The sequence below is a fragment of the Oncorhynchus mykiss genome, chromosome 14, assembly GCF_013265735.2.
Source record: "Oncorhynchus mykiss isolate Arlee chromosome 14, USDA_OmykA_1.1, whole genome shotgun sequence".
In the NCBI taxonomy this organism is placed as follows: domain Eukaryota; kingdom Metazoa; phylum Chordata; class Actinopteri; order Salmoniformes; family Salmonidae; genus Oncorhynchus; species Oncorhynchus mykiss.
In genome coordinates, this window is record NC_048578.1 from 6,088,660 (window position 1) to 6,109,610 (window position 20,951).

The 20,951-nt window shown below is 42.4% G+C and overlaps 1 protein-coding gene across 1 annotated transcript in view; it reads right to left on the reverse strand.

Moving 5' to 3' along the window:
* Positions 1 to 3,303: 3,303 nt before the first annotated feature.
* LOC110488612 (regulator of G-protein signaling 14) overlaps positions 3,304 to 20,951 on the reverse strand; it is a 33,890-nt gene continuing 16,242 nt past the window's right edge. Inside the window, exons 12-19 of the mRNA XM_021560888.2 lie at positions 20,607 to 20,688; positions 19,980 to 20,020; positions 19,776 to 19,869; positions 18,100 to 19,602; positions 4,675 to 4,786; positions 4,442 to 4,519; positions 4,275 to 4,325; positions 3,304 to 4,127 (exon numbers count right to left, since the gene is read on the reverse strand). Of these exons, the coding sequence (XP_021416563.2) occupies positions 19,289 to 19,602; positions 19,776 to 19,869; positions 19,980 to 20,020; positions 20,607 to 20,688 (531 nt within the window). The 3' untranslated portion in view covers positions 3,304 to 4,127; positions 4,275 to 4,325; positions 4,442 to 4,519; positions 4,675 to 4,786; positions 18,100 to 19,288. The remainder of the gene's footprint in view (positions 4,128 to 4,274; positions 4,326 to 4,441; positions 4,520 to 4,674; positions 4,787 to 18,099; positions 19,603 to 19,775; positions 19,870 to 19,979; positions 20,021 to 20,606; positions 20,689 to 20,951) is intronic.

Below are 20,951 nucleotides of genomic sequence, written 5' to 3' on the forward strand. Positions count from 1 at the left end.
TCTCTCTGTAGGTGAATGCTTTTTTTTCATTTCTAAGCTGATGCTTTAGAGGGTTTTCAGACTGGGGGACACCTGCGAAGGCCACTAATGTGTTCTTAAAAGCCTAGTCATTTTTTTTTTGTGATGGTAGCACTCTGATGTTCTGCATTGTCTTTCTGGTTGGAATGTGCAAAATCGAGCTGTTATCTGAGTGTGGTCATTTGTACCAACAGAGCTGAACGTAAGAGTAGGCTAATACTGTATATAGATCTAGAGATATAACTAAGTGTAACTCAGTGTGCGTGTGTGTGTGTGTGTTGTGTGTATGTGTTTGGGTTGATGTCTTTTCAGAGAGATCGGTCAAAATTGTATGATGGGTTGATTGCTTATCAGGTGGGATTATTCCTGTGTCCAGTCGTTACATAGATATTTCGGAATATGAATGAATTCGGGTGTGATTTCCTTTTTTTCTAGAAGAGTGCAAAGTAATGTTTTATTTAGGTTGGGGGTGAGTTTCAGTTTTTCCATGGATAAAAAGACAGTCGAGCAGAGGACTTTTGGTTTAACTGAGAACTTGTGTGTAAAGACAGATTTTATCTCTTTGATATCATTGTAAAGACCCGTGCAAACACCTAAGTCTTTTTGTTTTGCTAGACATTTACTCTGCTTATTTAGTATCATGTATTCATGTACACTGTATTTGTTTGAGTGCTATTTTGTGACTAATAAACCTGTTAGTGGATTTGAGTAAATGCATTCCTTGTTTGTAGAGCAACTATTTCACTGACTATATGTTCATAATTTAATATTTGTGAATTCTAAATTGTCGACTTATTTATACTGCACATAGCATATTCTTAGGTTGCACCTTGACATCCCTGATCTACTTGACTCAATACATTTATGCTAGAACATTGGATTGCCAGCATTTGTATCTAGCATCTTAATAATTGCTTAATTAACTGTGCAAGGTAGACACATGTTCATTATAGTCACGCTGAGTCGTTGATGCAATGATTCGCTACCTTGCCAGATCCTCCAGAGACTCACAGGGCCTGTTGCATTTTTTTCACATGATAATGTGAAATTGATGAATTCAGTTTTTCATTATTTAACACAATTCTTCCTGAACTGTATGTGTACCTCTATGAGAAATCTATATAGGTTTTCTTGAAGCACAAAAAAGGCCCTTGAGCCAGATATGAATAATCAATCATTAAGCAACTGTCAACCAACTTCATGTTGGGTGACATGTTAATGGAGCCTTATTTATGAATGGATACATTGTATCATCATTTAAAAATCTGTGCAAAGCATGTAATGTAGGAAGAATGGTTAGATCGCTTCAAAATGCAGGGGTTACATGCATGGTCAGTAATCTGATGACCATTATCCTCATTATATAGACTTACTTTAGGGTTTATCATAATATGATACTATCATATCACCGCATCAATCTTGCCTTGTTTTGTCCCTTAGCTTTACTGTGCCTTTGATGAAGTGTCTACAAAGATACTCTGTATAAGGAAAACTTGATACAAGACATACTATTTAACAACTGACTGAGTTTAAAGTTTGAAAAGGGACACCACATTTCTTGTTGATGAACAGCTCACGTCATTTGGACTCACATCGTTGACCAAAAAAAACATTTGAGAACATTAATATCACATCAATAACACCTAAACTGACATATTCAGGATAGTAGTTTCTATTAAATTGACCGATCTAAGTTTCTATCATGATTAGGCTGAGGTGTTTATTCAAAAGGTAATTTAATTTTGGCATCTCTGAGTGTAGATTAGAAACTGCATACGATGAAGGCGTTTGTATTTGATTAATAACTCATGTTATTTGCTTCTTAAAAGCAGCAGGGGAAATATGACACCTAGTGGTTAGAAAATTGGAATAGTATAGTGTTCTCCAGTCCTGCCTGTCCTCGGTGTAATTCAAGGAAATGTTTTCTCCACATTATGAATATAGGAGGCACAATGTATTTCTCACAAACAGTATTGTTGACCAGAGAAGACTGTGCTTCAATCAGAAATGGAATAGGTAGGCCCACTGAAGAGGCTCTGAACACGCATGCACACGGTGGCACACACAAACTGAGAGTGAGTGAGTGAGTGAGTGAGTGAGTGAGAGCGAGAGAACACTCAGGACTTTCCGTAAGTCTCCTTGGGTAAAAGCCTTGAGACAGAGAGTAGTCGAAAGTTAATTATTGCTCTTTGCACAGGACTTTCGTATCAGCAGTATTTTCTCCCAGATCTGTTGAACCCAGACAAATAATGCCTGACAAACAAGAGAGCAACTGAGTTCAGTGTTCACATTCCTCCTCAGGGACGGACCACATGGGAAAGACAACCTGGGAATATGCTGGAATAGATACAGTCTTTGTAATTCTTTGGCTGGTGTTGAAAAGAGATTAACGTGGAGGTAATAGCAGGTTAGAGACTAATCCTGGATTTTAGCACCACACACCTGCACGCACACGCTCACACATACACGCACTGAGAGCAGTGTCTGGCAAAGATCCAGGATCCCCCTCCATTAATGATGCTAATTCAGGCCAGCTGTGCCAGCACCAGGGCATTGTCTCTGTTGCCACTACTGCTGCCAGTGCTGCCCAGTATGGCACAGGGAGAAGCAACACAGAGTACCAGGAACACCGGGCCAGCCTTAATGCATGCCAGCAAAAATACTGTTGCCTTGAAACATGACAGTGTAAAACTAAAAACAAAATCAAGCTAAAATTGAAATATGCAGTACCAGGCCTCCCGAATGGCGCAGCGGTCTAAGGCACTGCATAAGAGTGCTGAGGCGTCACTACAGACCCGGGTTCGATCCCAGGTGGTGTCACGACTGGCTGTTACAACCGGCCGCGCACAATAAGCCCTGCGTCATCCGGGTTTGGCCGGGGTGGCTCATTGTGCTGTAGCAACTCCTTGTGGTGGGCCGATTGCTTGAAGGCTGACTTTGGTTGAATGGTGTTTCCTCTGACACATTGGTGCAGCTGGCTTCCGGGTTAGGAGGGCAGGTGTTAAGAAGCGTGCTTTTGTAGGACGCATGATTGACCTTTTCCTCTCCCGAGCTCATTGTGGAGTTGCAACAATGAGACAAGATTGCAACTGATATCACGATATTGGGGAGAAAAAAGGGGTAAAATACCAACAACAACAAAATATATCTTTCCCCTTTTGAACTTTCCCTGCCTCCTCATAAACCATGATGTTGACTACCACATATTTTCCCTCAGAAATGTCTATGTCCCAGTTCCTATATATTCTCAGCATTTTGACAAATTCTAAGGGAAAATGTAGAGATGGGTCCACTCAACAGCACTGCTTTATTGTGAAGAATGCACATTCAGTTTGGTATGTACAAATAACTCACAGTACAATGATACAGGATCATCACATGTGCCCATTTCTTGTGTTCTTGTTGTCATTGTGTGTGTGTGTGTGTGTGTGTGTGTGCGTGTGTAGACAGATCGCTCCAGATTGACTTCAAAATGAGCACTATTACTAACAAGTAGGCTTGGGTTTTGCTACAGCGGTACGGACATAATCCCATGAGACATAATGGACATAATCCCATGACTTTGAATCCGAATGCCACATGTTATCTCCCAGTGGTAGAAACACATTTTAAATGTTTTGTTTTAAACCTATCCCAAATCCTAACCCTTAACTTAACCATTCAGAATTCATGTCTAACCTTAATATCTTCACCCTATCCAAAACGTTAACCCTTACCTTAAATTTGATGCTGAACAGGAGTCAACACATGGTGTCAAAAACACTTCGAAATTTGACGTTTGGCGCAGAGTCTAAATGTTATGCTTGGAGAAACGTGGATAAACGTCAGAATCTGAAGTCAAATTGTGTGTGTTTCTCTCTGACTGATCACCTGACTTTCCACCAACTCAGTTTATCAATTCAGTGTTTGCATTTAAACAAACGTATAAGTGTGTGTAGGTATGTGACTGTGTGTGTGTGTGTATGTGAGTCTATGTGTGTGTACAGTATGTGTTCATGTTTAATGAGCAGATGGAAGGTTCATGGCCTTATTTCCCTTAGGGACCCCAGCCGTCATCACTTCAGCTCCTCTGTGGAGGACGAGGGAGTCTCAGAACCTTCTGGGCCTTCCTGAAAGGTGCAAACACAGTTTGTGACATTGCAGTGAAAAGCAATTTACATACACAAAATGAACTGTGTATTAGTTGCTATTAATTCTGATAATCCCGTTAGTGGAAAAAAGGAGTGCAAAACATGCACACGCACAAACACACACACCTTGACTTTGTCCAGGTCCGGCCCACCGGGAAGGGATTTCTGTGATGAAAGCTGTGAGGAGAAATTTGGAATGGAGAGATTAGGCTAGAGATGAGTCACAGGAAGAAGTACAGAATGATGAAAAAGTGAATAGAGGTCATGTAAGGCACAACGAGGTGGCTGCTCACCCTCTTGGTGTGCTGGATCTCATCGGTCGATTTGGACCTACTCTTCATCTGTTTCTGGGGGGAGGTGGTGGTGGGGCACTAGACACAAAACACAGAGATGGTGTCAATCACAGCTACGCCAGACATCATACCCTAGGGGCAGTGGATTTGGATTGTATGTTCAAATCCTGGATGGTTTGTGTTTGTACTGCTGTTTTGTCACCACTAGCGAAGATGCTACAGGTGGGACTCACTTCATTGATTTTCTGATCCATGGTTGGGCTGTCTTTACTGAGGTTCACAGTGATGACAAAGCTGGGGTTGAGGTTGCAGCTGTACACAAATGATCACACTCTTTTTGTCAATCTGAGGAGGATAAGAGAAGAGTAGCTCATTAGTTCATGCAGTGATCGTCAAAGTCCAGCTGGTGGCGACACTGACCAAGGGAGAGCATTACTCCTTTGCACCTTATTTGGATCTGATTGCTTGTGAGGGTGACAAGTGCTTGGCCCCATTGAAGTATAAAAAACTATATACCAAAACTATTTTATGAAAAATGTGATTTGTCCCTACTGCTATTAGCCAATGAAAATGCATTGAATAAAAATATTCACTACATGGAACAACAGATAATCCCCCCTAAAAACTCTAAAGGAAGCTTGTTCTGAAATGTCTGTCCGATATCTGAGAGATATAAGAAAGTTCAGGAAATGTTTGCTATTTTTTTCTATGTATTTAACCCCTTATTTTTGTCACTAAACAGTCTCCATATATACACTGCTTCCATTCATTTTTTTCAACTGGTACTGCGGAACCTTCCGACGAGTCTTGTGAGGCCTGTGGGCGTCCAAGTGAAACCCACATGTACATGTTTGAGAGAGTCACACCTTTCCACAGAGGGGTCATATTAGTGTGTACCCCAAACTGTTCGGACGCTACAGACATAAAATGGCAAATCGGCTGTACCTACTTCAGACGAGTCCCAAGAGTCGTAGAGCAAAACGGAGAACACCATCGTGTTCGTGAGAGTCTCAACTCACCTTAGAGGGGTCATAAAAGCCAAACCATTCGGACCCTACAGACGATTTTTATGAGATAATCGATTTTCGGGATGTCTCACGGTCTGACAAACACTGCTCTAGCTCTGTCACCTTTCACCTCAGATGCGGAAGTGCGACATCGGCGGATGTGGTGGATTGAGACGCATCCAATGCGTCTAGCTTCAACTTTATGGAAATGTTTGTATTATGCTAATTAGACATCGACTCTAGGTTGTTTAATAGACCCTGATGTTTAAAAGTAATCCAGAACACTGAATATAAATGTCCTCCAAAAGAGGAACAACGTATATTAACAGCATACATCATATTGTATGTACAGTACATGCAATCTCTCCCTCACCAGGACTGAGTGTTCTGTGGTAGTGTCAGTCTCTCTGAGGGAAATGACCTAGATGTGGTTGATTTGAGGCCTAGCTGACTGGACTTTCCCTCTCCTCTCCTCCTTATCCCTCCATTCCAGGGCCTATCTCTGTATTTGGGAATAATTTGTTCCCTGTGTTATAGAAGTGCTATTATAAACGAGGGCCTGTAGAATAAGGGTTTGTAAACTAGAGTGTCTCGTGTGTGTTGCCCCAGTGGAACACCCTGTGGCTCAGAGAAAACACTTCCCATCGATTAGTCCACATGACTGACTCAACGACAGCCAAGGTGACACATCCGAATAGGACACTTAGATGTGTTTATTACCCTCACACAAAATCATGGACACACACACACACACACACATTTATGGCAGGCCACATACACACATATCATAACTCACATAAGCACGAACACACACACACACACACACACACACACAGCAAGAGGAATGTCCCTTTACACATATTTCTGCAATGGTAGGCAAAATCACGCTGGCTGCAACTCTCTCTATTTCTCTCCTTTCACTATCCTTGTTTCATCCCTCCATCATAATGATTTAGAGACGGGACGAAAGGGCAGCTCTCACAGAATAGGGTTCAAAGGCGGTAGAAATGAGGATTAATAATCCCTGGGTGAGTTATGATGTGAACTGGTGTGTTATGTAATGTATTAGTATCCCAGTAACAGGCCAACCCCTAATTTGGCTTGGTGACCGAGTTTTGCATGCTTAAAATGTAGGGTCATCAGATGTATTTAATTTTCTCACTGAGAGTAGAATGTGATGAGAGAATCTGTGTGATGAGCAAGACAGAGAGAGAAATCCAGAGAGAGAGAGAGAGAGACTGAGAAAGAGAGAATACATTCATAGATCCGAAGACTGTTCCCTCAATCTGGAACAGCTGTACGGTATGTCACCACCTGCTGTTCTAACTGATGACATCATTAACATGCTGCTAACTATTTAATACAGAGATGATGTCACAGACACTGAGCAGATACCTTTTAGTGCAGTGAGCTGACCTAATCCCAAAATGATTGAAATAATCATATGGCCTTTTCAAAGTCATTAGTCGACCACACATCCTTCCAATAGCAACACTGGGCACGCATCCTCCATAAATAAGCACCTGTCAGAGGCACATAATCACTTGAGATCATTTTTGCCCCAGCCAACCTCCTATGGGGTGCCATTTGCTTACAGTGTTAGAGTGGCCAGAAAGCCCCACAGTTCTGTCTCCGACTGTCACTGATGTGGTTCCAATCCCCTATTAAGTTTTTCTCCCATTAAATGGACAACTCATACCCTATAAACAGGCAGAAACTTGGAGGGCGAAGTAAAGCCTAGCCACCTAACTAGCATATGTGCTAGTGACAATTATTTCAGAGAGAAGAGGTAGGAAACACATACACCAGTGGCGGTCAATGCCGTTTAGTAAATATTTTTTTATGAGCATGGCCTTATTTCTATTACAGCATATTGGATGTCTGTCATTTATAGTCCATTCACCCAGCTCAATGTAACATCGATAGGTTTAGGCTACTACATGATACTACAATTTCTCCAATACCCATCATGAGGTTACTACAACCTAGCCTATGAATGAAGCTTTACAATGTAGGTGCACAGGTCTAAGACATTTTTTTACACTCTCCAATACACTCTTGACTGCATCAAGCTGATCTAGGTTGTTATCATTAGTCCAACAGTTGCAAACGAGAGTTTATATTCGACACATTCAGATATGTTTAACCCCGTTTCGTTCCCTTTGCTTCCATTTAAAATACATTTTTCAACAGAATCGGCGGAATGAATATCACACGCAAACACAGTTCACTTTAATAGCAGCCACATGCAAACAGCATGATCACTTTGCTCGTTGTAGAATTCCTTCTCTCATCTGCAAGCTCTTTTCCTCTCACCTTTTCCCTTCGCTTGTGGTCTTAAGTGCACAACACGTCAGCTGTATGTAACCAGGCAAAAAAGACTTTCCAAGCCAAACCTTCATATCATAACCACTACACACAGCTGACATCGTTGTCATCATATTAGCTCATGTCAAAGTCAACATAACTACTAGAACTAAAGCGTTAGTAAACCTGCATCAATCATGCAGTAAGCAGTAAGTCGTTTAGCAGTTACACTGGCGGACCCCGGTGGCAATAAATTAATTAAACCAAAAGCTTACCTTGACTTGGAAGAGTTCCAATGTTAGATAGCCATAGCCAGCTAGCTAACTGTAGTAACCTGGTAAATTTATGTTAAGTATTATGTTTACCAATAGATAGCAGTATTGACTCAATACAGGGTTTGCTTTCCACTATCTGTAGCCGTTAAAATGTCTGCCATATAACCGTGGTCGGAAATGCCTTAGGTAACTTGCCGCCAGTAATGTTATTCTAAATTACAATTAAATATTAAAAGGTACTTACGTGTCCGGTGTCATCAATCTAAGAAGCATCCCAGGTTAATATATATTTGCAGTGGTGTAAAGTACTAAAGTAAAAATACTTTAAAGTACAAATTAAGTAGTTTTTTGGGGGTATCTGTACTTTACTTATATTTTTTACAACTTTTACTTTTACCTAACTACATTGCTAAAGAAAATTATGTACTTTTTACTCCATACATTTTCCCTAACACCCAAAAGTACTCGTTACATTTTGAATGGTTACCAGGACAGGAAAAGTGTCTAATTCACACAATTATCTAGAGAACATCCCTGGTCATCCCTACTGCGTCTGATCTGGCGGACTTACTAAACACTCTTTATTTGTAACTTATGTCTGAATGTTGGAGCGTGCCCCTGGCTATCCGTAAATTTAAAAAACAAGAATATGGTGAAATGATTTATACTTTTACATTTGATACTTAAGTATATTTCAGCAATGACATTTACTTTTGATACTTAAGTATATCAAATACCAAATATTTTTAGATTTTTACTCAAGTGGGATTTTACTGGGTGACTTTTACTTGAGTCATTTTCTGTTAATTAAGGTATCTTTACTTTTACTCAAGTATGACAATTGGGTACTTTTTTCCACCGCTGCATATTTGGTGACGAGGATGACTATGGATGACCGAGTTGGATTTGTTTGCCACGAATTCAACGGAGTGTCTGGCGTGCAACGCTGGATGTGAGACTCGAGTGAGCGGTGGAAGAGACTGAATGATTGATTCCCTGGATACGGATAGGACAAATGAATGACTTTGTGAGGGGAGAGAACAATATGCTCACTGCCACCATTTGATCCTAAAAATCAGGAACAGTTCTTTGCCGCTAATAAAATAACTGATGACGCTATACACAAATCCATACTCATAAACGTTTCCGGCGCACAGACAATCTGGGCTCAGCAGGTTTCTCATCAAACTGTATGTTTGATGAGAAACCTGCTGAGCCCAGATACAACAGGAGACAAGTAATTTAGAGATATGGTCGATCTATTAAAAGATCACTTCAAACCCAGTGAAATAGTGCAACGATTCAAGTTTAATTCAGGCATGAGAAAACCTACCAAATCGATGCGGGAATATATGGCTGAGTTGAGAAAACTAGCACTGGACCGTAACTATGGGAATACATTATCGCAAATGCTACACGGTCGGCTGGTGTGTGTTACTCCGGGTAGCAGCCAATAGAGGTTGTTATCACTGCAAAGGCAAACACGCAGCGTTTGACTGTAAATTAAAACATGAAAAGTGTTATGCGTGTGGGATAATAGGACACTTTGGGAGGGAGGGCCGCAATAAAAAAGCAATGGGCTACAGAAAAGAAAACAGACAGAAGAAAAACGAATACCCAGCGATGCTCTAACTACGGTTCAAATCAAGTTATAGAAAGTGAAAGTGGGTGTCTCAGACGAAGAGCAAGCGTTCTCAGTGTACAGTGTGCTGGAGGCTAATACAGTATGAAAAAAGTAAAGCCTTTCATTGTGGAAATGGGAATAAATGGATTTAAGGTACTGTTTGAAATAGACACATGATGTAGCATCACATTGATGAACAGGTCCCAATTAAATGAGTTAAGTGCCTAAACTGAGAGGCACCCCCATTAAACTCAAAACGTACACAGGGGAGGAAATCACTGTGATTGGAGTTGCTGATGTTCAAGTGGAATATCAAGGGGAAAATTAAAGTCTGCCTCTCTTAGTAGTGGAAGATACTGGCCCCAGTTTACTAGGGAGAGAGAGGGTGGTTGGAGGAAATAAATTGAAATCTGAAATCACACATCACACATCTCTACAGAGACATTGACATTGCAGCAGTTGCTACTCCCAAATTCTATAGGCCAAGATCAGTTCCATATGACATGAAGCCTAAAGTGGATGTGGAAATTGACAGAGTTAGCAGAGGATATAATTGTTCCTGTCAAGTACTCTGATTGGGCAGCACCAGTTGTTCCCATACTCAAACGAGATGGTTCAATCAGATTATGCGGTTTACTACAAGCTGACTGTAACAGGAGTTTCGTCACTGGAGCAGTACCCCATACCCAAAGTGGAGGATTTTCTTTCAACGTTAACCTGAGGCAGTGGCGGATTTAGGTATAGGCAACATGGGCAGCCGCCCAGGGCGTCATCTTGCCAGGGGCGGCACAGGGCACGGCCACAAAAAAACAAACAGAATTTGCACGATTGGTTTTCTATCGCTGATTTGCACATCACGTCAATGATATCATGTCACCGTGTGGGACTGTGAGTCAATTCACCTTGTCGGAGTGGGCACCCTGATTCTAGTTTGTGAGCAAGGCAGGCTGCTGCTTGGAAAGGTCTCCCACACAGAAGTATGAGATGGGGAGGCGGGCGGGGGTAGCTACTAATGCAATTAGTAAAATCAGTCACACTACAAAATTCTACCAAATAAACCACAATGCATTCATAATACTGTGAACATATAGTTTCACAGAAATCATTAAGAACAATTTAAAAGCAGTCTGCACACAGTCTTGATACTTGGTTGACAGTGTCGGGGGATGGATTTGTTTCTATTTGTCTTTGTTACTTTTTGATATTTATGAGTCTTATTTTTGTATATATTTGTATATTTATATACTGTAGTTTTAAATGTTATGATTATTTATTTGTGTTGTTCCAAATGTCTGAATAAAAATAAACGTTTTTTTTGTTGGGGGGGGGGAGCTGAAGGGAGCCATACAAGCTAGAACCGCCACTGACCGGAGAGCAACAGTTCCCCTGGGTCACAAGGTGGATGCCAAGTGGTTACACACTGTCAAAGCTAAAGTGAGGGCTGTCGTGGAAGCTCCAGCTCTGACAAGCGTTACAGAGCTGAACTAGTACAATCGCTTCCTCCGTAACATCTCTACCCTCTTAGCTCCACTACATCAACTGTTAAGGAAGGATGTGGCCTGGAAATGGTCAGAAAGACAGGAAGGAGTTTTTGCTAAAAGGACTGGCTGTCACATTCGGAATACAGAGATTCCACAAGTGTTTATACGGTAAAACAGTCGCTATTGTGACCGACCATAAGCCTCTGATCTCTCTGTTCCATGAACAAAAGCCACTACCACAAACGGTCTCTCCAAGAGTTCAGCATTGGTCTGTGTGACTCAGGGCCTACGAGTACAGAATTACCTACAAGCCAGGTAGATACCATAGGAATGCTGATGCACTGAGTAGGCTGCCCGTTCCTGAAATCATCACTCAGGAAGGAGAAAATGACCAAGTCTTGATGATCAATTTGTTGGATGAAGCACCGGTGAACACAGCACTAATCAGGCAAAGGATGTGACGCTATCACAAGTGCAGGAATTTATCCTTGAAGGATGGCCTACTACGCTTGCTGCTTGGCCTTGAGTGTTCGAGATGGGTACATTTTGTGGGGTTCAAGAGTAGTTATCCCAACACAAGGGCGGGGTATACTACTGAAGTTGTTGCACCAGTCTCATTCAGGTACGTCGAGAATGAAAGGCCTAGCGAGGTCATACGTCTGGTGGCCAAAGATGGACCAGGATGTGGAAAATGAGGTTTAGCCTGTGTGCAGATTGTCAGAGTAACAGGACATCACCCCCTACCGCGCCATTACATCCATGAGAATGGGGGGGGGGGGGGGGGTGAGGGGATGAGGAAGATTCAAGGGGACAACATTGAAACAAAAGTGTCAATATTCTTGTTTAGCTACAGGATCACTACTCAAGCTACAACTGGGTTGTCACCTGCAGAAATGCTGATGTCAAGGAGGTTAAGGTCAACCTTGGATCTCGTCAAGACAGACCTGAAAGTGAAAATACAATAAAAGCAATGGAATCCAAAACAGAATCATGACAACAGAGCCAAACTCAGAACTTTCTCACCTGGAGTTGATGTCTACACACTAAACTATGGATTTAGTCTCAAATGGATTCCAGCTACAATTGAGGATTGCTCAGGACCAGTGTCATATACTGTGATCATTGGAATTGCACAGACTAAGGAGACACGTGGATCAGATCTGAGCTCGAATTCCAATTTGATCCGTGGACTTGGATCAATGCTTAAACAAGCAGGACAGGACACTGGAATGTTCCCCAGAGTTGCAGTTGGATAAACAACCTGAGACCACCAGTCTGGGACGACCACCTGCAAAGTCTCCACAAAAGGACTTTGTTTCACCATCAGGTGGTGAAGTACTGGTGGCACCAGCTACACCACCTTTGAGACGCTCTATTAGAGAGCGATGTCCGCCAGACTATTTCAGAACCTAAGGAAGATCATCTTCGTACATGTCCCGAAAAAAAAATAAAAAAATGACATGATTATGAAAAAATCCTAAATGTTTAGTTGGCAGCCTAGCTCAGATAGGAATTAAGTTGGGTTATTAAATCAAATCAAATCAAAGTTTATTTGTCACGTTCCCCGAATACAACAACTTACAGTGAAATGCTTACTTACAGGCTCTAACAAATAGTGCAAAAAAAGGTATTAGGTGAACAATAGGTAAGTAAAGAAATTCAAAGACAGGCTAAATAGAGTAGCGAGGCTATAAAAGTAATGAGGATACATACAGACACCGGTTAGTCGTGCTGATTGAGGTAGTGTGTACATGTAGATATGGTTAAAGTGACAATGCATATATGATGAACAGAGAGTAGTAGTAGCGTAAAAGAGGGGTTGGCAGGTGGTGGGTGGCGGGACACAATGCAGATAGCCCGGTTAGCCAATGTGCGGGAGCACTGGTTGGTCGGCCCAATTGAGCTATTATGTACATTAATGTTTAGTTAAAGTGACTATGCATATATGATAAACAGCGAGTAGCAGCGATGTATTAGCCTTAAAGGGGGAATCTACAGTAGTAACCTGGTATATTTATGTTAAGTGTTATGTTTACCAAGATGGCAGTATTGACTCAAAACAGGGTTTGCTTTCCGCTATCCGTAGCCTTGTAAATCTTATCTTACACCTGGTACATTCCGGTAATGTTATTCTAAGTCACATTTAAATACTAAAACTGAGTTTTTTTATTTATTTATTTTTATTTCACCTTTATTTAACCAGGTAGGCAAGTTGAGAACAAGTTCTCATTTACAATTGCGACCTGGCCAAGATAAAGCAAAGCAGTTCGACAGTTACAAGGACATAGAGTTACACATGGAGTAAAACAAACATACAGTCAATAATACAGTATAAACAAGTCTATATACGATGTGAGCAAATGAGGTGAGAAGGGAGGTAAAGGCAAAAAAAGGCCATGGTGGCAAAGTAAATACAACATAGCAAGTAAAACACTGGAATGGTAGATTTGCAATGGAAGAATGTGCAAAGTAGAAATAAAAATAATGGGGTGCAAAGGAGCAAAATAAATAAATAAATTAAATACAGTAGGGAGAGAGGTAGTTGTTTGGGCTAAATTATAGGTGGGCTATGTACAGGTGCAGTAATCTGTGAGCTGCTCTGACAGTTGGTGCTTAAAGCTAGTGAGGGAGATAAGTGTTTCCAGTTTCAGAGATCTTTGTAGTTCGTTCCAGTCATTGGCAGCAGAGAACTGGAAGGAGAGGCGGCCAAAGAAAGAATTGGTTTTGGGGGTGACTAGAGAGATATACCTGCTGGAGCGTGTGCTACAGGTGGGAGATGCTATGGTGACCAGCGAGCTGAGATAAGGGGGGACTTTACCTAGCAGGGTCTTGTAGATGACATGGAGCCAGTGGGTTTGGCGACGAGTATGAAGCGAGGGCCAGCCAACGAGAGCGCACAGGTCGCAATGGTGGGTAGTATATGGGGCTTTGGTGACAAAACGGATTGCACTGTGATAGACTGCATCCAATTTGTTGAGTAGGGTATTGGAGGCTATTTTGTAAATGACATCGCCAAAGTCGAGGATTGGTAGGATGGTCAGTTTTACAAGGGTATGTTTGGCAGCATGAGTGAAGGATGCTTTGTTGCGAAATAGGAAGCCAATTCTAGATTTAACTTTGGGTTGGAGATGTTTGATATGGGTCTGGAAGGAGAGTTTACAGTCTAACCAGACACCTAAGTATTTGTAGTTGTCCACGTATTCTAAGTCAGAGCCGTCCAGAGTAGTGATGTTGGACAGGCGGGTAGGTGCAGGTAGAGATCGGTTGAAGAGCATGCATTTAGTTTTACTTGTATTTAAGAGCAATTGGAGGCCACGGAAGGAGAGTTGTATGGCATTGAAGCTTGCCTGGAGGGTTGTTAACACAGTGTCCAAAGAAGGGCCAGAAGTATACAGAATGGTGTTGTCTGCGTAGAGGTGGATCAGAGACTCACCAGCAGCAAGAGCGACCTCATTGATGTATACAGAGAAGAGAGTCGGTCCAAGAATTGAACCCTGTGGCACCCCCATAGAGACTGCCAGAGGTCCGGACAGCAGACCCCCCGATTTGACACACTGCACTCTATCAGAGAAGTAGTTGGTGAACCAGGCGAGGCAATCATTTGAGAAACCAAGGCTGTCGAGTCTGCCGATGAGGATGTGGTGATTGACAGAGTCGAAAGCCTTGGCCAGATCAATGAATACGGCTGCACAGTAATGTTTCTTATCGATGGCGGTTAAGATATCGTTTAGGACCTTGAGGGTGGCTGAGGTGCACCCATGACCAGCTCTGAAACCAGATTGCATAGCAGAGAAGGTATGGTGAGATTCGAAATGGTCGGTAATCTGTTTGTTGACTTGGCTTTTGAAGACCTTAGAAAGGCATGGTAGGATAAATATAGGTCTGTAGCAGTTTGGGTCAAGAGTGTCCCCCCCTTTGAAGAGGGGGATGACCGCAGCTGCTTTCCAATCTTTGGGAATCTCAGACGACACAAAAGAGAGGTTGAACAGGCTAGTAATAGGGGTGGCAACAATTTTGGCAGATAATTTTAGAAAGAAAGGGTCCAGATTGTCTAGCCCGGCTGATTTGTAGGGGTCCAGATTTTGCAGCTCTTTCAGAACATCAGCTGAACGGATTTGGGAGAAGGAGAAATGGGGAAGGCTTGGGCGAGTTGCTGTGGGGGGTGCAGTGCTGTTGACCGGGGTAGGAGTAGCCAGGTGGAAAGCATGGACAGCCGTAGAAAAATGCTTACTGAAATTCTCAATTATGGTGGATTTATCAGGGGTGACAGTGTTTCCTATCTTCAGTGCAGTGGGCAGCTGGGAGGAGGTGTTCTTATTCTCCATGGACTTTACAGTGTCCCAGAACTTTTTTGAGTTAGTGTTGCAGGAAGCAAATTTCTGCTTGTAAAAGCTAGCCTTGGCTTTTCTAACTGCCTGTGTATAATGGTTTCTAGCTTCCCTGAACAGCTGCATATCACGGGGGCTGTTCGATGCTAATGCAGAACGCCATAGGATGTTTTTGTGTTGGTTAAGGGCAGTCAGGTCTGGGGAGAACCAAGGGCTATATCTGTTCCTGGTTCTAAATTTCTTGAATGGGGCATGTTTATTTAAGATGGTTAGGAAGGCATTTAAAAAAAACTATCCAGGCATCCTCTACTGACGGGATGAGATCAATATCCTTCCAGGATACCCCGGCCAGGTCGATTAGAAAGGCCTGCTCGCTGAAGTGTTTCAGGGAGCGTTTTACAGTGATGAGTGGAGGTCGTTTGACCGCTGACCCATTACGGATGCAGGCAATGAGGCAGTGATCGCTGAGATCTTGGTTGAAGACAGCAGAGGTGTATTTAGAGGGCAAGTTGGTTAGGATGATATCTATGAGGGTGCCCGTGTTTAAGGCTTTGGGGAGGTACCTGCTAGGTTCATTGATAATTTGTGTGAGATTGAGGGCATCAAGTTTAGATTGTAGGATGGCTGGGGTGTTAAGCATGTTCCAGTTTAGGTCGCCTAGCAGCACGAGCTCTGAAGATAGAGGGGGGGCATCCCTCTCGCTCTTCTTTCATTTTTTAATACATATTTTTTTCCTAAACTTTTCAACTACTGTCTTTCTCTTTCACTCACCACATTTAATGCACTACAGTGCTAGCTAGCTGTAGTGTATGCTTTCAGTACTAGATTCATTCTCTGATCCTTTGTTTGGGTGGACAACATGTCAGTTCATGCTGCAAGTGCTCTTATAGGTTGGAGGACGTCCTCCGGAAATTGTCATTATTACTGTAAGTCTATGAAAGCGGGGGAGAAACATGAGCCTCCTAGGTTTGGTATTGAGGTCAATGTTCCCAGACAGAAACGACCTATGTACCCAGAGGAAGACGGAAACTATCTGTCCTCCGCCTACACCACGGTGCTACCATACAGACTGCTGTTGTGGCTACTGTAGACCTTCATTGCAAAACAATGTGTTTTAATCAATTATTTGGTGATCTGGACACCAATGTCATATGCACACACAAAATAGACGAAGCCAAGCAAGATACAGGTGAACATGAGACGATGAGAATGGAACAATCACACAACGTCACACTGAATAACACACCGATCCCAAAGATGTGTCCTATACAGTACACAATCACTGGTCATCAGCTTTACCACACTCAGCCTTATCCACTGTCTCTACCCTCTACTAATCCCGAAACAGGGGCCAGTGCTGCCTCACTCCCCCTGGCATTGTCACAGCTCAGCCAAGCACATCTCATCTCATCTGAGCCTGAATCAGTTCCTTACATCATGCTTCCCCACCATCTTGCTCATTTCAGGTTTACCATACAGAACATATCCTCTTTGCCCTTCACTGGCTGAGCACACTCCCTGCTGCTGTGTTGAACCCATAGTGATTCACTGACCAAGCATTTTACAAGCACTTGTTATCTAATGGATGGGTCTAGTTTTACACAACCCATGCATTCAAATGCATAGCCTAATGACTGCTGGCACAATGAGTATCTCAGCACCCATTAACAAAGGATCGAGTTCGGAAGAAAAAGAACACAATGCAAACTTAGTGATATTCTACCCTCATACATATAGGCAGGGATAATGTACCATAAGAGCTTGAATTTGGATCTCAATTTAACCACCGTTGGTATTGTTTTCAAATGACTAAACCTCTCACACGCACACACAGTAAGCTTACCTTTCCACCTGCCTCGTTCTATGGCGCTACCTGGATATTACATATATGTGGGTCTGTATGAGGAGATAAGGCAATTTGGTCTAGAACCTCAATAACTCACAGCATTAAATACAGCAAAGCATTTCATCCCAAAGAGTGAGAGGTAGAGAGAAACAGACAGTGAGAATGAAAATGAGAGGGAGAAAGAGAAAGAGAGAGGAGGGTACATGTAGACCTCAGAACACATGCAGAAATCAGAAGAAAATTACAGATTATTGCAAAACCGAGGGGCAAAAGGATACACACCTTTCTCCTTATTTCTCCTTCCCTTATTCTCTCTCTCTCTCACTCAGTGGAAATGTGCTGGTAGGGAGATAGTGCTCCTCATTTCACTGGTGTACTGCTGCCTCTGACAGTGCACACCCCTCTCAGCCCATTCATTGTTCCACTGACGTGCCAGGCATGCAAGGACGCACACACACACACACACACACACACACACACCACACCATAAATAACACTTTATTACTGAAATTGTTTTTCAAGCATTTTTGCAAACATACATGATTGATAACAAAGGACTACATTCTGTGTGCAGTCGAAGCATGACAGTCCTTTAGTACTAGGAATGTCAGAGTTTATCGTTTACCATTCCTTTATTTATTTTACACACACTCCCCAGACTACCCACTGCATTATTTGATCAATCAGTCTGGATAGTTTGGCATTGACATTCCTTTCACTGTATGTAAATATTTGCAAAACTATTTCAGTAGAGTGTAAAGCTGTTACGATGCAGGTGGTTGCAGCTTACCAGCCATAGACCGCCTCGCATTTGAATGTCAGCTTGCCGGAGTAGTCTAGTGAAAGATTCTATCGTAATAATTGAATCTCTGATTCACAGACAAGCAATCCCCAGTACCTGCCTCCGTCTGAGAAAAGCATATTCAAAGAGGGAGCACCTCCCAGCAGCAAGTTTATGGAGGTGAAGGATGGTCAGAGTCAATCAGAGCGCAGTCCCAGTGACATGTTCATTTCGAGTGACAACACTGCTATTAATCTCAGGGACCATTAACTCAAATCTTGCTAAATAGCATCAGATGCTCGATTAGAGTTTATGTTACATAGTCTGTCCACAAGAGCTCACTCTGCGGTGGATGTGAGAGAGTAAACAGTCAGCATACAGGGGTAAATTAGATCAATATCACATCATTTATTCATGCACTGTACAATGCATGAGAACATTATAGGTTAATACTGAAGTTTGACCCTGAGTAGCACTCTGATAACATGGTGAGAAAAGGATTGGCCGTCACAGGAGACCTGGCATTCAAAGTGCAAACACAGCAAAGTAACAAAAATGTGCTCATAAGTATTAAATGCCAACGAATCAATTAAATATCAAACTTTCACAAGAGAGAAAAGTACTCAAAATGCAAAATACCAAACACCTTAATTAAATATCAAATCACACACTAAAGAAAATGTACTAAAAGTACTATTAGTTCAAGTTAAATATTATGATAAGTAAAATACCGCAAAATATGAAAGACCATCTTGAAAGTAATTCCTTAATTGAAAAACAAAACTTCTGTTTTTTTATTTTTATCAGACGTCAGGGGAGGAACTGGAAGCTAAAATAGATCCTTCATATCATGACATATTGTACCTTTGATATTCGGGATTAAAACAAACAATAGAGTTAATACAGTTTCGTACCAGACAGTGATAACACATTGGATGCTGACCTTATTCAGACAATCATAAGCAAAAGTGCTTGACTAGGTCTCTTAATAGTTGTGGACTTCCTGTGCACAACTTATAATATTTGATGAACAATCTTTTAACAGGATTAATTGCTACATGTGTCAACATCCCCTGCCCAAACCTGACTTCAGCATGTTCACAAACACACACACACACAGTAAAATGGGTCCTATACACACACTCACACTTACACCAGGTACACAAAGTAAAAGTGACACTTAGAATGTTTTTATCTATCAGACACTTGTTTGTTTTGAACCTATGTGTTTGGAACCTGATGAGTCTGTTACACACGCTCCTGACTCTGCTGCTCCAACAGGCGTGGGAGTGGAGGAGGTAGTGGGTTGGTTATCTGACTCCTCTTTAATGTCTGTGGGGGCTCCATCCCCCTCTCCCCCTGCAGCCTCTCCATCCTCCCCCTGTTGCGTCTCCTGGTCCTGGCTAGGGGGTTTCAAGAGGAACTGGGGCAGCTCTAGGTGTTCCTTGGTCAGCAGGCCTCTCTGGTCATCCACCCGACAGGCCTGAGCTCTGGACAACAGCTCTATCATCGCTGAGAGAGAGACACAGGGGATGGGGAAAAGGGGAGAAAGAAAGAATAGAGACATATAAACAGTTTGTCTCAAATTAGGGCTAAGGTGAGACTAAAAGGTTATTGTTACAGCTATTAGGAAGTCTCCAGGGTTTAGTCCTAGAGAGGCTCAGTAAATAAGCCATGACTCGTACCATCCATCTCTTGGTTCTTCCTGACTCTGGGCTTGGGGTTGGCTGCCTGAGGTGACACATGGACCTCTGGGCCTACTGGAGATGTAGCTTGATCCTGGAAATGTTTCAGAAGAACAGACAAACACTTGCTAAACTCTGGACACATGAGTAGGGCCAGGACATTTTCCCTACCATGCGAACTGGCCATCACTATGCAGGACTCACCTGTGTGACTGGAGTTGAGCCACTGACCCTGGAACTGCTAACTGTAAAAACAACAATAGTCAGTTATAGGCAGGCTACTGTACATGTTATGGAGTTTGACATAAGGCAAAACCCTGACATCAGTCACTTAAAAGGAGCTTTTCCCAGAAAAAGCTAGAATAAACCCCCCCTTCCCCAGTCCCTTCCTCCTCATTATCTCCTAGTCCCTCTTTCTCATGAGTAATGAGTAGGCCTCAGCGAGTGGCCACATATCCAAAGTGAAGGCAGTTCTGGTCCCAGAGCAGTAGAGAGAGGAGGTGAGTGAACTCACAGTGACACAGCACTCAACAAGCCAAATGTACTCAGACATCTAAGGGAGAGAGAGTGAAGAGAGGAGAGAAATAAAGAAATAGTGTACGGGCAGGCGGAATAGAACGAGCCAGAGAAGGAATTGATGCCATTAGAAAAACAGAGAAGGAAATAAAACACTGTACATAGCTGACATTTTCTAACCGAGTTTAAATGGACTGGAAAACCAGTGAGGTTACACAACCCCAGCAGTACAATGCCCTGAATCCTGTCCATTCTTATTTTCACCATGGGACAAAGAACTAGTTAACAGGTGTGTGCTAATCAGTATGTATTCACCTTTGACCTTGTGGAGCTGCAGCGTCTTATTGGCTAGTTTGAACACATTGGTGCTCATGCTCAGTGGCACATCACTCCCACTCTGAAAAACAGGACATATGATCACACACAGACACTTTCTCTCTCACACACACTTTCTCAGTAATAAACTGGTCTTGAACTTCGCTAAAACTAAGAGCATTGTATTTGGTACAAATCATTCCTTAAGTGCTAGACCTCAGCTGAATCTGGTAATGAATGTTGTGGCTGTTGAACAAGTCTAGGAAACTACATTACTTGGAGTTATCTTAGATTGTAAACTGTCATGGTCAAAACATATGGATTCAATGGTTGTAAAGATGGGGA